The sequence below is a fragment of the Rhineura floridana genome, chromosome 6 (assembly GCF_030035675.1).
Source record: "Rhineura floridana isolate rRhiFlo1 chromosome 6, rRhiFlo1.hap2, whole genome shotgun sequence".
NCBI lineage: Eukaryota > Metazoa > Chordata > Lepidosauria > Squamata > Rhineuridae > Rhineura > Rhineura floridana.
Window position 1 is genome coordinate 116,417,300 of NC_084485.1, and position 19,104 is coordinate 116,436,403.

Consider the following 19,104-nt stretch of genomic DNA (forward strand, 5'->3'; position numbering starts at 1 on the left):
GGCAAAAACAGTTAAAGACAGTTAATATAAAACATTCAAAATAATGAAGCCAACAGTGAATTAAAAAAAGATAAAAAACATAGTGGGTTTTTGCAGGTGCCAAAATGAGTACAATGAAGTGCATGTCTCATGTACAGCCTAGGTACTGCCACACTAAAGGATAGATTTCTTACAAGAGCAGAATAGGTACTATCTGTAACATGGAAAACACACCTTGAACTTGGCCTGGTAGCAAATTGGTCAGGCTGGGCTGCATGGGGATTTCTGCAAACTTGGGTGATTGGCTGCCAGGGGTTTTTTAGTTTTGGTTTTTGTGCAGAGCTTGGAAAAGTTACTTTTTTGAACTACAACTCCCATCAGCCCCAGCCAGCATGGTCACTGGATTGGGGTGATGGGAGCTGTAGTTCAAAAAAGTAACTTTTCCAAGCTCTGGGTTTTGGTTAGGAATCCTGACTGGTTGTGGGATGATGAGTTTTCTGCCTTACTCAAAGGAATCTTGTTGTGGTTGGTATGGTATTGCATTTAGGAAATCATCACTATTTTGTTTTTGTTTTTCTGATTGCATTTCATTACCTTTGACCTTACTCCCTTACATCATAGAAGCAACAACAGTGCTTCCAGGCCCTCAGCTCAACCCCCTTAAACCCACTGATGATACACTTTGTTGGTTGCATGATGGTTTGCTTCTTGCCCAATAGTGGTAAAAGAGAATTCACATACTGGGAAATGGCTTTGTTCCAAAGTTGCTGCCTGTGAATTTAGACCAAACCATGTGTGTTTTCTCTGTCAATTATTATTCACTGGAATTGGATTGGCTGTCAAGGTGAGTTTATAGCAGCCCACAGGTTAGACAGAAAGGGTAGAGAATCTTCTTACTCTTACTCATTTCTCAAACCTCTTTCTGAAGTGAAGGGTCAAATATGTAAAGAAGTTTGGAGCAGTCGTGTTAAAAGGTAGGGACAGGGCATTCCAGGCAGGGGGTTGCCAACCCTGCTTGGATATGGGTATCTTTGCTGAGGATCCCTAGTCAAGTTTTACCAACAGGACAATCCAAACCATATCTACCCAGAAGTAGGTCCTATTGAGTTCTTAGTCCCTTAGTAAGTGTGTTTAGAACTGCAGCCTTCAGGGACATCCATCTTTACTGAGTGCTCCCATCTAACATCTCCACAACACTAGGCTCCTTTCTTTCTGCTATGGCCTTCTGGTGCCTGGCCTGGCCTGAGGGCACTTAAGCCCTTCTTGCCACAATCAAGTAGGATAAATTAAATGTTCCCTACCCAGGCTCCACCTTTTAGCTAAGATTGCAATATTAATTTCCAATCGGAGAAATGTTTTTGTTTGAAATGTATGCGCCAAGCAACTTTGATTGGTGCTCCATGTATCATGCATCACTAGGGCCTGCCCCATGACATCACTAGGGCCCACCCCATGACATCACTAGGGGCAATCCCTGAAATCTCAGGCTTTGGGATGCCTCTGACCTGGCAACCCTAACTGCATTCCTTCTCCCCCTGAGCGTGAACTCAGAAATACCATTTCAGAGCAGAGTGAGGCACATATGCTTAGCTTGTCTGTACCCATTTTTTGGCTTTTTAAAGCTTTTTTTTCTTCCAGAGATTCCTCAAGTCATTCTATATCTTCCTCTTGTGTGTGGCTGTTGCCATTTTGGCTACATAAGCATTGGTGCTCTCCTTTGCAATGTGAGATAGAAACAGAGACTGATGGTATGGGAGATAGCCCTGGGAGCAGTGAATAAACAGGAAACAGACAGTGGTATCCGATTAATACATGCCATCAGTGCAAGGATTTCCATTTGTGCAGTGGGACTTCTCCCCTCTCCTCCTCCCCCGTACAACTTCCCCAAATCTGCTCCAGAGGGGGACACAGGGAGATGAGGAGGAAGAGAAGTCCCATTGGACAAGCAGAAATCCTTGTGCTGATGGGATGTGGTTCTTGATGCTAGTTTGGATAAATCCATACTCTTTGGAGATCCTTGTCATTACATTTTTGTGAGGTAAAGGGCAATGTATATCTAGAACTAAAAACACACATAACACTGTGATCTTTTTTGTGTGGCAAACAAAGCTCACCTTGCAACAGCACTTCATAAGGAATGGCTGTCATGAAGTAGGAATTGCTAAGAAGATTGTGATTGTGACCTAATTTTCTTATCTTAAAGCTGTTTGGAAGCTTAAAAGAAATAACAAGCTGTTCTCCCGACCAGAAGCAGTTTGGACACCAAATGAATCAGCCTAAAGAGGCCTTTAAAAGAAATATTTAGAACTCAGCTGTGGATTCCACAAAGCCACGAGCCTTGTAATTGGCATCAGCTTACACCTGGTCATAGAGCTCTACAATGATATTTACAAGGAAAAAATGCCAAGAGCTGGGTATAGCTCCAGGGGATGAGGGAAATTCTCCAGAAACTACCCAAGCTAAAATAACTCAATTTTTTTCTGAAAACCTGATGCCTCTCAATCCATGTCTGCATCATTAAGCGCTCCAAAGGCAAATTCTCACCATCCAAGCCTCCATGATTGGTCATTAGATCGCCAACTAAAAATCAACCCATCTAAGGACGACTTACATGTTAGAAACCTTGCGGAAGAACTTCAGGATGCTGGCTTCAATTGCTCCACAGGCTCAAGGGCTAATAAGTACCCCTCGGAATTAATCACCCTTGATTCCTTCACTGAGCCGCAGGAACAAAATGCCTCACTTTTAGAAAGACCAACTATAAAAGATTCTCCAAATTATTCAGACGCCATTGGCCTCAACTTGCCGTCCCTAGGCTGGGGCATAGCAGTTACAGAAGAACTAGGCCAAATAAAAGTGTTTATTTCCGAAATGAACAACTTACTAACCACCCTAATTAAGGCTATGAGATTGTTTCTATCAGAGAATTTGAATCCTACAGATACTCCTATCTGCGTTCATAGCACTCAGGAAAATTCGCCTCACATGCCTAAATCAAAAGCCAAGGGTACTAAAACTAAAACTAGATGTTCGGCAACACAGAGGAAACAAAAACCTAAAAAAACGAAGAATATCAAAAACCCCAAATTTGTCACAAAAAGGAAGCTGAATTTCAAACCCTTATTCAAACTATTGGAGGCGCCACCTAAAACGCATCAACCATTATCGCCTGAAACAAAAAAAAAACAAAACAACTAATAGTTCTGGACCTTCGAGCCTTAATCTTTCGTGTACTATCTCGAAAAGAGAAATGCCTTCAGCTGAATCTCCTCCTATGCAAGGGAGTAGAGGTCCCCCAGCTCATGTTTCTATTAATTATAAGCAGGCACTATATCTTCCAGCTAGTCCAAATAAGAAATCGGACTGGAAATTACAACTGCTGAGTGATAAACTGGTGGCAACAACTATATTCAAGTCGTCGGAATTTGGACCAACTTTTTCATTAAAAAAGCACCTTGATTCTTGCTTCCAGTTACATCTACCTGATATTTACCAGGAAAGCTATATTAAGCACATGACTAACTTGTTTGCACCGATACCGGATAGACGAGCTATTCTCACCTTTTATTCTGCACATATTGTGGAGCGGATTTATGAGAGAAGAGATGAACTGTTTACCTGTGGTATCAAGCTACAACGATATTTTGTTAACAAGGCTTCACCTAACCCGCTCTTCAACCATCCTCTTCTACAGTTAAAATCTGAAAGGCAAAGGATCCAGGAATGTCACAATGACCAAAGAAGCCAGGTGCATTTATCCGCCCCTGCTTTACACACACAAGGCCAACACAGGGAAACAAAAACATCCCCAGAGAGAAAGTCCCTAAGCCAGGAGGGATTCGTCCCGGAAGAGCATCTCCTCTTAGAATCGTATGGCCGCCTCTCCAAATCTGAACAGGAGGAAATAATTACTGAACTAGGGCAACTTATTCAAATCTTAACCATGGACAGTTTAAACGAGAATGGCGTAGTCTGCCAGACAAGCTCCACATCTAACGCATTAGACTCTACTTACTGTTTACTTACAAAAACGGCCTTCCCCAGCCCCCGAAAATTGACAACACTAAGTAATAAAAATGCTCCCCCATTCAACGATAAAAAATCGAGCCCATCCAGAACCCAACATAGCCTAACGACTTCGGGTTCAGTGACGTCAACGCCTCGCCCTTCTTGGCTAGAGATGCGAATGCTACATCCTGAGGAACAGGGCTCTCCAGACAAAATTTTTAAGACCAAACCCGATCATTCTGAACGAGAAACCGACACTTTCCGAGTCATCTCCAATGTCAGCACACTTACCACACTAGTAAATATCATTACCTCAAGTCCTTGACAGCAGCTACCAATAACAGTCAATTCTGATGCAATCTTGCCTAGTGCCAGACCTGTTATAAGAGATAATACACGGACAACTCTGATAAGGAACTCCTCCCCTCCCCTTTCTATACTTTCTTGGAATATAGCTGGCTGGAAAAGCAAGCTCCGGGACTTGGCCCTCATGCAGTTTCTACAATCCTTTGATGTCATCCTTCTTCAGGAAACCTGGCTAATAGCCGGTGAGGCAATGGTGCTCAAAGGCTATAAATCCTGGCTAAAACCGGCCAATAAAATTGCAGTTAAAGGTAGAGCTAGTGGTGGCTTGGCCATATTGATAGCGTCTAACCTAAACTGCCAAATAATTGATCTTAATATAGAGCCCCCGGGTCCTGCCTTAGCCATGGGCCTGAAGATCCCTGGACTACCGCCCTTCATTTGTGTAAACATTTATATTCCACCTGCAAACTCTATTCACCAAGATTCTCCTTGGCCACTCCTGGAATCATTCTTGGAAGTACTCCAAGATAAGTTTCCATCATATGAGCTTCTCCTTGGGGGAGATTTCAACGCAAGAATGGGCCCAAGCTTCCCAAATGGTATAGATTCTAGTAGTGAGCTAATTGAGGGCCTCCCTATTTCGAACAGACATGCTAGAGACCAATCAATAAATAGATACGGTCTAGCTCTTTTTCAGCTAATTCAAAAATTTGTTTTGATCTGCTTAAACGGCTCCCCTCTGGATAGCTCTTGTGGTTCCTTTACTTATCTGACAGGTGCTGGGGCTAGTTTAGTGGATTATTTTCTAGGCTCCCCTCTCATAATAAACAGAGTCAAAGAATTTAATGTCATTTCACGCCCAGAAAGTGACCATTTCCCCTTAAAGGTTACCTTCTCGGCCACCACAAACAGAAGCCTCCATCCTTCAAAGGAACCTCGTAAAGGTCGCAAACGCCGCAAATGGTCTCAAGAAATAGGGATAAAAGCTCACTGCTTGCTTTCATCAAATCTATTCTCCAATCTACGCCATTTGGCCATAACAAATCCACAGGAGAGCTTAAAGGCGTATGAATTAATAATAGTAGAACTTAGTCCCCAAATCGCGGATTTAACTGTGGTATTAGCCCCTCTTCATCCAAAATCCTGGTTTGATAAAGAATGTAAGATCACTAAAAATCTTCTGATTAAGCAAATTAACTCATTTCGTGCTAATAACTGCCCGGCTACCTTTAAACAGTTAATAACACGTAAAAGAGCTTATAAAATGTTAATTAAATCTAAGAAGCAACTCTTTTACCAGTCAAACTGGAGGGCTCTAGAAAGAGCTACTTGAGAGGGGAACGAGACTGAATTTTGGAGACTCCTGCAGGGGAATTTGGATCCAAGAAATTTTACCCCCATTCCTCCTATTATGCAAGAGGAATGGCTACTGCATTTTAGTTCGATTTTTGGGAGCTTGTCTCCTCCAAAACCTATAGTTATAGCAAAGGTGCTGAATGGTCTTCCATCATGGCCACCGGTCACTACTGATGAGGTCGAAGAGCTGATGTCCCACCTGAGAGCAGGAAAAGCCCCTGGAGAGGACATGATCCCCCCCAATTTCTTAAAACAGGATTCATCCTGGTGGGCCCCTCTTTTTGCCACCCTGTTCACTTATATAAATAATACTGGCAGCATACCACAGGGCTGGTTATCCAGTATTGTCATTCCAATTTTTAAAAAAGGTGATCCAAAGAAACCGGCAAAGTATCGCGCTATAAGCCTCTTAGATGTAGCATCGAAGCTGTATAGTCGACTGCTTCTTAATAAGTTAAGGGAATGGGACCAGGCCAATTCGATAATCTGTAAAGAACAGGCCGGCTTTAGATCTAATATGAGCACAATTGACCAGGTCCTTTTGCTCCACCACTTAATTAAGAAAACAAGATCCAAAGCCTCTCAATCTTTATATATTGCCTTCATTGATTTCTCTGCGGCTTTTGATTCAGTCGACAGGGATCTCCTTTGGCAAAAATTGGCACAAACAAACATAGACCAAAGGTTGTACTGGCTAATTAGGGCCCTTTACCAGTCAAATTACATACAGGTACGAATTGGGACAGATGGCACTCTCTCTACTAGTATCCCAGTGCATAGGGGTGTCAAGCAGGGATGCCTGCTGGCTCCCTTCTTATTTAATTTCTTTATAAATAATATAGTAGAGTCTTTATCATCGCCTTCCTTTTCCCCCCCTCAATTGGTGCTAATAAGATTTCTATTCTTTTATATGCCGACAATGTGGCCTTATGCTCCCTAACAAAGATTGGATTTAGGCAGATGATTCAAAAGCTAGAGGAATATTGTCACAACCAAAATTTAATGATCAACCAAATCAAAAATTATGGTATGTGGCAAATTTAGTAAATCAAAAAACAACTGGTCTATTAATGGGGTCCCAATAGAACAGGTCTCCACCTTCAAATATCTAGGTATCCATCTTTCAAATAACCACTCCTGGACCCCCCAGATTAAGGCGGCGGCGTTGCTCGGCACGCGAGCCCTAAATTTAGCAAAAAGATTCTTCTTTTCTCATGGGGGTCAACTTGTTCCCCCCATGATTAAAATATTAAAAGCCAAAATACTTCCAAAGATGCTGTATGGCGTTGAATTATGGGGAGTCCCAATGCAATCAAATTTGGACTCTATACAGAATGGTTTTATGAAGTATATCCTTGGCCTTCCCAAGAGATCTCCGGCAGACCATATCAGAGCCGAGCTTGGGTTGCCCTCTGTGGTGGCCTGTATTGATTTAATTTTCTTACGATACTGGCTCCGAATCTCCAATATGGATGACACAGCCCTAGCAAAACAATGTTGGCAGGAACAATTGCGATCGGGTGGGTGGGCGATGAATGGACAATCGATTTTATCTAAATATAATCTCACACTAACCGAATTAAAGGATTTAAGTAATGCTGCTCTCCGTAAATGGATTTTCATCGTGCATCCATAATATCGGCCCCATTCTCAATTTGGTTCCCATGTATCAAACTTAACCATCAGTTGTCAAACTACCTAGATAAAATCAATAGAATCCAAATTAGATGAGCTTTTACAGCCCTTCATTTTCAACTAATTCCCACAGCCTATTTAGAAGGCCGGTTCCGTGGCATTCCTAAGACCCAGCGCCTATGTATATTCGGATGCGAGGCAATTGAGGAGATTGTCCACTATCTATTTCATTGTCCGCTATACGCAGAGCCAAGGCAGAAATTTTTATCTCACTTTTTAACTTCTTTAGATTATTTATCTGAAAGCGAATTGGTCATTTCGCTCCTAATTGATAATTTTAACTCAGTGACCTTAGCGGTCGCCAATTTTGCCTTGGCAGCTCAAAAGCTGAGAGAGTCCTTTGTAAAAGGGCTAGAAGCGTTGCCTTAGATCTAATGATACAGCTCCTTTTGTATGTATGTTCTTTTAAACTATTTATATATGTTGGTATGTCTTTTGCACAAGGCTTATGGCTAAATATGCAATAAATTATGTACATGTATATCTAGAACTAAAAACACACATAACACTGGTCTTTTTTGTGTGGCAAACAAAGCTCACCTTGCAACAGCACTTCATAAGGAATGGCTGTCATGAAGTAGGAATTGCTAAGAAGATTGTGATTGTGACCTAATTTTCTTCTCTTTTCCTTAGGTTACTCAGTTCTGTGATGAAAGTAACCATAATATTAAAGCAACAAATATGCAGAATAAGCTGTGCAATTACAGGAGCACATGGGAAGTAATTATGAACTCCACTGACTTTGTCAGTTCATCTCCAATAAATGTTTCTCCGCCCAACCCCACCATCTCCTTGCTGCAAACACGGGACAGAGCTCTGTGTCTGGTTCTTGATGTTTCTGGAAGTATGAGTTCGGTAAGTCTGTGTTTCCCATGTCCAGAAGAAATATTTCCAGATAGCTCCAAAATGATGGAATTAATGTCAGTAGTCAAAACAAATGTTAAAACAGAATTAGCGATTCTGTAATAAATGGTATTCTTTGTTAGAAATAGTGAGGCTAAATTTTGCTTTATCTGATCAGATATTTACCTGCTCTACCTGATTTGCATATTTATCAATCTACAGTAACTAATTCACCCTGGAGAAATGTTCTAGGGGAGGGGTGGCACCCTGCAGTGCAGGGGTGGGAAACCTACCTCCGGGCCAATTGTGGCCCTTCAAGTGGTCCCATTTGACCCTTGAGGCCATTTCTCCCAAACCAGGCCCATCTGCCCATAAACAACAACAAAAACAATCTTCCGGGGTTCTCATATTGCAGGAAGCTTTATCAGATGCACATGGCTGCCTGCTGCAAACCTTCACAGTAAAGACATGGCAGATCTGGAGGAGTTACACAGCTCCTGGGAGGGTAGGGCTAAATGTGTGTTCCTACAGTCCTGCTCTACCCATGTTCCATGTAACTAAATAACTGCTGTGTGTGTTATGTGCCTTCAAGTCAAGAGCACAGTGGGGAGGAGACCCCTCTCATAGGGTAGCCATAAATCGGGATCGACTTGAAGGCAGTCCATTTCCATTCAGGAATCATCAAGATCCAATAGCATTTTTTATAAACTACCCTGTTCAGATCTTGTAAGTTCAGGTCTGTGGCTTCCTTTATGGAATCAGTCCAACTCTTGTTTGGCCTACCTCTTTTTCTACTCCATTCCGTTTTTCCCAGCATTATTGTCTTTTCTAGTAAATCATGTCTTCTCATTATATGTCCAAAGTATGATAATCTCAGTTTCATGGTTTTAGGTTCTAGTGACAGTTCTGGTTTAATTTGTTCTCACACCCAATTATTTGTCTTTTTCGCGGTCCATGGTATCCGCAAAGCTCTCCTCAAACACCATATTACAAATGAGTTTATTTTTCTCTTATCCACTTTTTTCACTGTCTAACTTTCACACATCCATATATAGAGATCGGGAATACCATGGTCTGAATGATCTTGACTTTGGTGTTCAGTGATACACCTTTGCATTTGAGGACCTTTTCTAGTTCTCTCATAGCTGCCCTCCCCAGTCCTAGCCTTCTTCTGATTTCTTGACTATTGCCTTCATTTTGGTTAAGGACTGTGCAAAAGTACTGATTATCCTTGACAAGTTCAATGTTCTCGTTGTCAACTTTAAAGTTACATCAATCTTCTGTTGTCATTACTTTAGTGTTTTTGACATTCAGCTGTAGTCCTGCTTTTGTGCTTTCCTCTTTAACTTTCATCAGCATTTGTTACTAATATTTCTCCCTCCAATTTTCACACTTCCTTCATCCAATCCTGCTTTCTGTATGATATGTTCTGCATATAGATTAAACAAATAAGGTGATAAAATACACCCCTGTCTCACACCCTTTCCGATAGGGAACCAATTGGTTTCTCCATATTCTGTCCTTACAGTAGCCTCTTGTCCAGAGTATAGGTTGAGCATCAGAACAATTAGATCCTGTGGCACCCCCATTTCTTTTACAGCATTCCATAGTTTTTTGTGACCTACACAATCAAAGGCTTTGTTGTAATCTATAAAGCACAGGGTGATTTTCTTCTGAAATTCCTTGGTCCATTCCATTATCTAACGTATGCTTGCAGTATGATCTCTGGTACCTCTTCCCTTTCTAAACCCAGCTTGGACATCTGGCATTTCTCACTCCATATATCTTAAGAGCCTTTGTTGTAGAATCTTGAGCATTACTTTACTTGCATATTAAGGCAATAGCTTGATAATTACTGCATTCCCTGGGATCCCCTTTCTTTGGAATTGGAATGTATATTGAACATTTCCAGTCTGTGGGCCATTGTTTTATTTTCCATATTTGTTGACAAACTTTTGTCAAACTTTAGACAGACTCAGTCTCAGTAACTTGTAGCAACTCTATTGGTATGCCATCTGTTCCTGGTGATTTGTTTCTTCCAAGTATTTTAAGAGCTGCTTTCACCTCATTTCTGGTTCTTCATCATACGCTTCCTCTGTGAATGAATCTGTCGTTCTTGCATCTCATTTATATAGTTCTTCAGTGTATTGCTTCCGTCTTCCTTTTGTTTTATCTTGGTCAATCAGTGTGTTCCCCTGTTGATTATTCAACATCCCTACTCTTGGTTTGAATTTCCATTTCATTTCTCTAATCTTTTGGAATAGGGCTCTTGTTCTACCTTTTTTGTTATCCTCTGCTATTTCTATATAATAACTATTGTAATAGTTCTCTTTGTCCCTATGTACTAGTCGCTGTATAGTTGCATTTAGGGTTCTAACTGCTAAAAACTATCTGTTCACCTGTTGTGAAACAGTCAACTCAGAAGGAACAGGAAAGGGGGAGGCATGAGTTTCAAGCACCTCTGCAGTCAGAAGGAGCAGAGTTGGAGATTGTTGTGTCTGAGCGGGATAGTGGAGGAGAGGAACAGCCTGCTCTTCAGCCAGTTCCCATGAGCAACGCTCTTGCAGAGGAGCAGATCGTGCCGTCCCCAGTCGATGCACAGGACCAGGGGGAGGAAGCTTCAGAGTTAGAACCAGCTCCTCCTTTCCCAAGCAGTTCCCATGAGGAATCCAGTGTGGCGCCGCCCGCTGACCTCGAGCCTATTGCTCAAGAGCAGGTGTCTTCTGATGAGCAGTTGGAGGTGCGCCCCCTATCCCCCCATTCCTGTCGCCGCGAGAAACGGACAGGGCAGAGACAGGAATTACGAAGGAGTCAGAGATTACGTTCGAAGACATTTCCTATTTAAGCCAGCCGCTTTCAGTGGGGGGTCGTTGCGTCAACTTCCTTCACACGTTGCAGAGCATGCCTAAAGTATAGTTAGGGACTTTAGTAAGTTAGTGTAGGTTTTCCTATGAAGCGCAATGCTTTTGATGTATCTATTACTCTAATAAAATGAGATTTACTCACACACACGCACCCGCCTCATTCTTTCGGCTCTGGACGGGACAGATTGACGCAACCACCATCCCTACTCAAAGCTGTTCCCATGGCAGATGACATGGACCAGAACGGAGCAAGAGGGGGAGTACCTATCACCATGGAAGCCTTGTATGCCGAGATCCAGAACCTCCGAGTGACTACACAAGCCCTACAAGCCGAGAACCAAAACCTCAGAACCGTAACACAAGCCTTGCAAGTGGATAACCAGAATCTCCGTGCCTTGGTTGCTCAAGTCCAGGCTGCGCCTCTCGGGGTGGCAGCCCCTGTGAAATCTCCAGTGGGGCTCCCCATGCGATACGGGGGCCCAATGTGAGTTGTACATTCAAGTGCGCAGAGCTGAGTTCCCATCGAATGATGCGAAGGTGGCGTTCATCATCAGTTTATTGGAAGGGGAAGCGGCAAAATGGGCCACCCTGTATTTGATTCGCAACGACCAGATATTGCGCCAGTTGGACGCTTTCAAGAATGCTATGGGGGACATGTGCCGAGACCCTCAGAGGAAGGAGACGGTGGCTCGCCAGTTAGGAACCCTGAGACAAGGGAAGGGGTCTGTAGGACAATACACAAATGCTTTTCGAGTTTTGTCTCAGGAGACGGAGTACAATGACCCAGCCTTGATGTACTTCTACAGAAATGGACTGAGTCCCGAAGTGTTGGATGAACTGGCATGTGCCACACACCCCGACTCACTGAGGGGTTTGATTTAACTGAGTTTGCAGATAGACAGCCGCTTAGAAGGAAGAAAGTTGGAGCAAAGAATGGAGCCATCTCGAAGTCAGGTTGCTGCTCCACTGCCTCGCGCGTGCCCCGTGCCCAATCCTGGCATCCCTACTGTCATGGGAGAGGAGCCCATGCAGATTGGGGGGGCTAAACCGCGATTGACAGAGGGGGAGATGGAAAGACGCTGAAGGGAAGGACTGTGTCTCTATTGCGGAAAGTCGGGACACCTTGCCAGAAATTGTGCAGCCAAAACCGGAAAACCCCAGCCGCCGGAAAACTTCAAACCCCAGCTCTCGTAGAGGCTAGAGAGTTGGGGGGAGCTACAAACACTGAGCCTCCGTTATGACCCCTTCCCTCCCAAGGGGCCCTTCTGTTGCCCATTTGCATCACTCTACCCTCAGGCGCGAAGTTCTCAGCCAAGGTGATGATCGACAGCGGAGCATCCTCCTGTTTCATAGATCGAGAGTTGGCACTGCACCACGCTATTCCCACAAGAGAACTGGATCAGCCGTTGGTGGTAGAAACTGTAGATGGCCGGCCCCTGAAGTCTGGGGGGGTGACTCGGGTGACTGAGTCAGTGGAGGTGAAGATCCCCGGGCATCGAGAAGATCTGTCGTTCTATGTGGCGTCCTTGCTGTGTTTTCCGGTGGTGCTGGGTATGCCTTGGCTGGTTAGGCACAACCCCACAATTTTTTGGGATGAAGCTGTGGTGGTTTTTACCTCCAAGTACTGCCATCAACATTGCCAGCCTGAAGGAGAGCCACAGGTGTTGGCAGGGACCTCACCCTCAGGGGAGATATCCTTACCGGCCAAGTATGAGAGTTTTCGAGACGTCTTCGATAAAAAGGAAGCGGAGCAACTCCCTCCACACCGGCCCTATGATTGTACTATCCATTTAGTGCCTGGAGCACGCATCCCCGCCGGGCGGATTTACTCGCTATCTTAACCAGAGTTGGCAGCGTTAAGAGAGTTTCTGGACGCTAATTTGAAGAAAGGCTTCATTCACCCTTCACAGTCCCCAGCTGGTGCACCCCTGCTGTTTGTGAAGAAAAAAGGGGGGGAACTCCATCCCTGTAATGATTATCGAGCCTTAAACCAGCTCACCATCCCTAATAGCTACCAGCTGCCGCTCATTAGGGAAATGTTGGAGAGGTTGCGTTCCGCCAAAATTTTCACGAAACTGGACTTGAGAGGAGCTTACAACTTGGTGAGGATTAAGGCGGGCCATGAATGGAAAATGGCTTTTAAGACCCGTTACGGTCAATTTGAGTATCTAGTAATGCCCTATGGGCTGTCGGGAGCACCTGGAGTCTTCCAAAATTTCATGAATGACGTATTCCGGGACTTTGTGGACCATTTCATGATAGTTTATCTGGATGATATTTTGATTTACTCAAATACTCTTGAAGAACACGACTCACACGTGCACGCAGTGCTACAGAAGTTGCGAGAACACTGTCTTTATGCGAAGCTGGAAAAGTGTGGGTTTGACCTAACAACGTTGGACTTTCTGGGATATAGGATCTCTCCAACAGGAATAGAAATGGACCCAGACAAAGTTCGTTGTGTGCTCACGTGGCAACCCCCCAAGACAAAGAAGGATTGCAATGCTTCTTGGGCTTTGCAAATTACTACCGTTGTTTCATAGCCAGCTACTCCCATCAGACCGCACCACTCACGGATTGCCTGAAGGGCTCAGGGCCTTTCCAATGGACAGAAGCTGCACAAGAGGCTTTTGAAAGCCCGAAGAGACGGTTTGCTACCGAACCCATTCTACAGCATGCTGACCCGGCGCTCCCTTTTGTGGTTGAATCTGATGCGTCAGACGTAGCGCTCGGAGCGGTTTTGTTACAACAGAGTCAAAAAGGGGGAGAGCTGATGCCTTGTGCCTACTTTTCCCGAAAGTTAACAGACTCTGAACAAAACTACACTGTGTGGGAAAAGGAGTTGTTAGCCATTAGAGATGCCTTTGAAGCCTGGAGACATCATCTGGAGGGAGCGCAGCATGAAATTGAGGTGCGCATAGACCATCGTGATCTGGAGAGTCTTCATACCGCCCAAAAACTTAATCAGAGGCAAGTGCGCTGGGCTCAGTTCTTTGCGCGGTTCCATTTCAAAATCCATTACATCTCCCAAGCACAGAATAAGCGGGCTGATGCCCTCTCGAGGAAGCCAGAATTTCTGAGGAACCCCACCCCAAAACCTTTACAGTACATAATCCCTCCCGAGCAGGCAGTAGTAGGAGCCTGCCAAGACTCTTGGGAAGCTGAAGTGCGGGAAGCGCAGCAACAGGACCCTTTCGCACAGGAGCAGCGGGTCGGAGAGAGCGTGTTACCCCAGGCAGAACAGAAAGACCTTATATGGAAGGATGGCATACTGCACCATCAGGAAGCTATTTATGTGCCCCCCGGAGAACTGCGAGTGAGGATATTACGCCAGTGCCATGACGCCCCCACAGCAGGCCACTTTGGGGTTTTAAAGACCATTCAAGCTGTCACGCGGGAGTTCTGGTGGCCCAAAGTGAAGAAGGATGTGGAGCATTACGTTCGCTCTTGCCCCACTTGCATGAGGGCGAAACATGCCACTGGGAAGCCGCCGGGGCTACTGGAACCCCTCCCTTCTCCCGAGGGACCTTGGCGAATGATTACTATGGATTTTATAACAGACCTTCCACCCTCGCAGGGGAAAATCACAGTTTTGGTGGTTGTTGATGCCTTTTCAAAAATGGCACACTTCATTCCGTGTGTGGGGCTCCCAAGTGCTCAAGACACGGCCAAGTTATATGTGCAACATGTGTATCAGCTGTACAGTCTGCCAGACAGCCTGGTTTCGGATCGGGGCACACAATTCACCTCCTGTTTCTGGCAAGCGTTGTGGAAGTTACTGCAAAGTGAGCTGAGAATGTCCTCTGCCCATCATCCCCAAACGGACGGGCAGTCCGAGAGGGTCAATGCAGTGTTGCAACAATATTTACGTTGTTTTGTGGGGTATCAGCAGGACAACTGGATGTCTTACCTACATTTAGCAGAATTTGCCTATAATAATGCTGTGCATTCGCACACACAGCAGACTCCCTTCTTCGCCAATTTTGGATACCACCTCCGAGCCTTCCCTACCCCAAAAGAGTCTCCCAGTCCCTGCCGCTGAGGATTACTTGCAGGAACTGCACGCTATGCAACAGATACTCCAGGAACAATTAGAACAGGCCAAAGTGGATTACAAGCACTCAGCTGATCAGCATCGGAGGGAGGGAGGGAGCGCTCAGCTGATCAGCACTCTATGTGGGGTTACCCTTGAAAACGGTTCGGAAGTTACAACTGGTACAGAATGCAGCGGCGCGTCTGATTGCAGGCAGCCGCCGTAGAGATCACATCACTCCTGTGTTGAAGGAGTTGCATTGGTTACCGGTTGTGTACCGAACCCAATTCAAGGTGTTGGTTTTAACCTTTAAAACCCTATACGGTTGTGGCCCAGCCTATCTGAAGGAGCGCCTCCAGCATCAACAGGAATGCCGCTCAACAAGATCAACCTCAGAGGGCCTTCTCTGGATCCCACCAGTCAAAACAGCTAGGCTGGTGAGGACTCGAGAGAGGGCCTTCTCAATAGTGGCCCCCGCCCTCTGGAACTCTCTCCCTAGTGACCTACGCCATGCCCCGTCTATAATGAGCTTCCGCAGGACCCTGAAGACTTGGCTTTTTAGGCGGGCGTGTGAGATGGGCTAGTTTTCTACTGTTTTTAAATTTTAATTGTTTTATATACTGTTTTATCTTGTACGTCGCCCAGAGTGGCTGGACAACCAGCCGGATGGGCGACTAACAAATTTAATAATAAAAAAATAAAATAATAAAACGAGATTTACTCACACACACTCACCCGCCTCATTCTTTCGGCTCTGGACGGGACATCACCACAGCATTGGCACAGGATATTAGGGGTTAGGGTTCTAACTGCTAAATAACTGCTAAGCAAATAAAAACACTAGCTCAAGATTCTGGGATCGAGTTGATATTTGATTAGCAGAAAACAACATATAGACATCTATAAAATAGCAACAAAAATATAAATATTATCCAAGAACATAATCCATGGGGCAAGCACCCTTGAAATGGACAGTGGTCTTGCTTACCTCCCTTTCATTTCTATGGAGCCTGTGCAGGATAACTTCCAGATGGATTGTGCCCCACATCACAACCTGGCTGAGGTTCTTTAGGAAACTCATAGATATTATGGACTTGCCTATATTGTATTCATAGATGTTTATCAACCTGTATTTTCAAGTATAATGATCTATTTATATTTGCTTTCTGGAATGCATTGACAGTGCATGTTTTTTATTCATATGCAGTCTGATCGCATTGGTCGACTGAAGCAAGCTGCAGAAATATTCCTCCTACAGATTATTGAAATGGGCTCCTGGGTTGGAATTGTCACATTCAATGGTGCAGCAAACATTCAGACTTATCTGCGACAAATCACCAGTGACAGTGAGCGGCAAACACTTGCAGCCTATCTGCCTACCACAGCTAGTGGAGGAACTAGCATATGTTCTGGAGTGCGGACAGGATTTCAGGTGAAGTAGAAATTTTCTGCTTTGTACTTTCTTTGGGTGATGCAATGGGAAGGATTGGGCCCACCAGAGGCATCCAGAGTGAGCAAGAAAGGCAGCAAATATGCTCTGCTTCTGCAGCAGCAAAACTATCCCTTCACTACAGCATTGGCACAGGATATTAGGCTCTTGATACTGAATCATAATTAGTGCTAATATTGTGTTTTTTAAAAATTAGGATAAAAACTTTTTATCACTTTTTGAGCTAATGCACAGTCTCTCCAAACCCAAACGTTACTCAGTCTTAGACTAAGGCTGCAATCCTACAATACAGGTCAGAGTAGGGAACCTCCAGCCTGTGGACCAAATTTGGCCCGGCATTGGTCCCAATTTGACCCGTAAGGCCATTTTCTTCCAAACCATGCCCACCTGCTCCACGCTTGCCATCATCAGTAATATAGTGGCAAATTCAGAGGCAGAAGGTCCATTCATGATAGTCACACCATGCCCCCTCACAGTCATGCCCCCTTTTCCACTTTCCCTTGTCTCCCTTGCTCTCCATGTCATCTTGCAAATCCACATTCCATTACAACAGATGTCCCTAGGACTAGGAGCCAATCAGCATGAAAAGGGAGGCTGTATGTTAACTACTGAAAAGGGCCTTCCCAGTAGCTGACTCACCTCCTTTCACTCTGATTGGCCCCAGTCAGCACAAAACAACCTTCTCAATGACTAATATGGTCCCCTTTCATACATAGGGACATGGCTGGGACCCTGCTCCCTCCAAAAGTAAATGTCTATGATCCCCATGACCCCGACTACACCCAGGACTACATCATATGGGACATCAGGTGTGAGGTAGAGAGACACGGCTAGATTTGGCTGCACAATCAGGTTTCCCACAGGCAACTTGATTGTATAGCCAATGGCTGTAGAAAACAGGTTTGCCAGATGGCTGTTGAGCTCTTGGAAAGCACTGTGCAAAAGACTTTGACTGTTCGGCGGGACATCAGGTGATGGACAGGTAGGCTGTCCTGCCCACCAGTCAAAGTTGCACATGGGGAAGGGACCAATAAGGATCTGGCTGCCAAGCCAAAAAGGTTCCCCACACCTGCTATAATACTTACCTGGGAGTAAATCTCACTGAACTCAATGAGATTTACTTTTGAGTAGATATATACTGGATTGCATCTTGTAGAATGGAGAATTTCTTTTATAAAAACAAACAATTATTATTATTTCCTTGATTGAACTAGTTCCGTTATCACTAGGGATGTAATTCACTCTCATATTTTGTGCAGCTGTTCGACTATTACTGTTACTGTAACGATGGTGTAATGGTCTGTTACATAGTTAATTTCATTATGCTTTTATATTTTATATTATTTACAATACTGTTGATGTTATCTCCATGTTTCCTGGTTGTTTTTATTCACATGTTTATGAGCCAGGCCACTTCCCATGAAGTAGCCATCTGTCCTCAGGGTTATTTTCTATCTCAGACATGAACAATGAAAGGACAGGTTTTTTTCCCCTGCAACACAATGAGGCTTGAACAGAATTTTGTTTTAATATTTTGCTATGATATGGTGATGAAGCTGAATGCAATGATCCCATGCGGTGTTCATGTTAGGGGTCAAATCACCATTTAGAATGTCACTTGTGCATCTTTCTCGTAACAATCCTGCAAGGTAGCATTGTATGTTTCAGTTCAGAAGTTGAACTGAGCATCATGGTCGTATGTATATTTCTTATATCAAACTACCTACTCTCTTAGCACACACTGGTTATTTTGGGTAAAGCAGGTATTTCTTTTTTTTTAAAGGAATGAATCAAAAAGTGATTATGCTTGGTGCATTTCTTTTAATTTTGCTTCCATGCCTCCCCTTCTACACCTTACCCTAGCGTGCTCAAATGTTTTACTTCAGACAACAGACTTCTAACCATCTTTGATTGTGAAGCAAATACATGAGCCATTTCATTGACTGAATTAGCAAAACAAAGAAATTAATGTTAATGGAATAAAGTTATCATTATAGATGGTCTCAGTTCATTAACAACGTCATAAAGTTCACCAGGATTTTTTTTAAAAGGTATCAACGAAAGCTGTAGCAGCTGCAGTACTGACATCTGATCCACGCAGATGGCGAATGATTACATCTGAATCAGCACCCATGCCCAAAACTTTCAGAATACTTCTCAATCCCAAGTTGTCACCCAACTTACTCAGAAGACAGGGACACCCAGAGGAGAACCCCCTAGTGATGACCTCAGTGACCACCAGGCAGGCTGATGTGTGGGTCCTAAGCTGTGAAGGTTGGCTGGAAGAAGCTATAGCATGTCACTGTGTATTCCCAGCAATGGTAGTACTATGGAAGCTGTCTGCCTTCTCTCCCTCTTCATACCGAGGCCTACTGCAGACATTATTTCCAGGGGAATGGAGCTGCTATGGCTGTTGTAATGGAAGACCATCTAGAGAGAGGAGTGAGCCAGCCACTTTGCACAGACCACTTTGCACCAACTGCTTCAGCCCATATTCTCTACCTATTTAAAGTAGTGAAGTAGCAAATGCTAATGCTTCCCTTAACAATACATACTGCACCCATCTCACC

The 19,104-nt window shown here is 44.2% G+C and overlaps 1 protein-coding gene across 1 annotated transcript in view; it reads left to right on the forward strand.

Annotated features, from left to right (window-relative positions):
- The window catches only part of LOC133387858 (calcium-activated chloride channel regulator 1-like), a 62,267-nt gene that overhangs the window by 14,153 nt on the left and 29,010 nt on the right, over positions 1-19,104 (forward strand). Inside the window, exons 6-7 of the mRNA XM_061633560.1 lie at positions 7,978-8,199; positions 16,292-16,516. Coding sequence (XP_061489544.1) covers positions 7,978-8,199; positions 16,292-16,516 — 447 coding nt within the window. The remainder of the gene's footprint in view (positions 1-7,977; positions 8,200-16,291; positions 16,517-19,104) is intronic.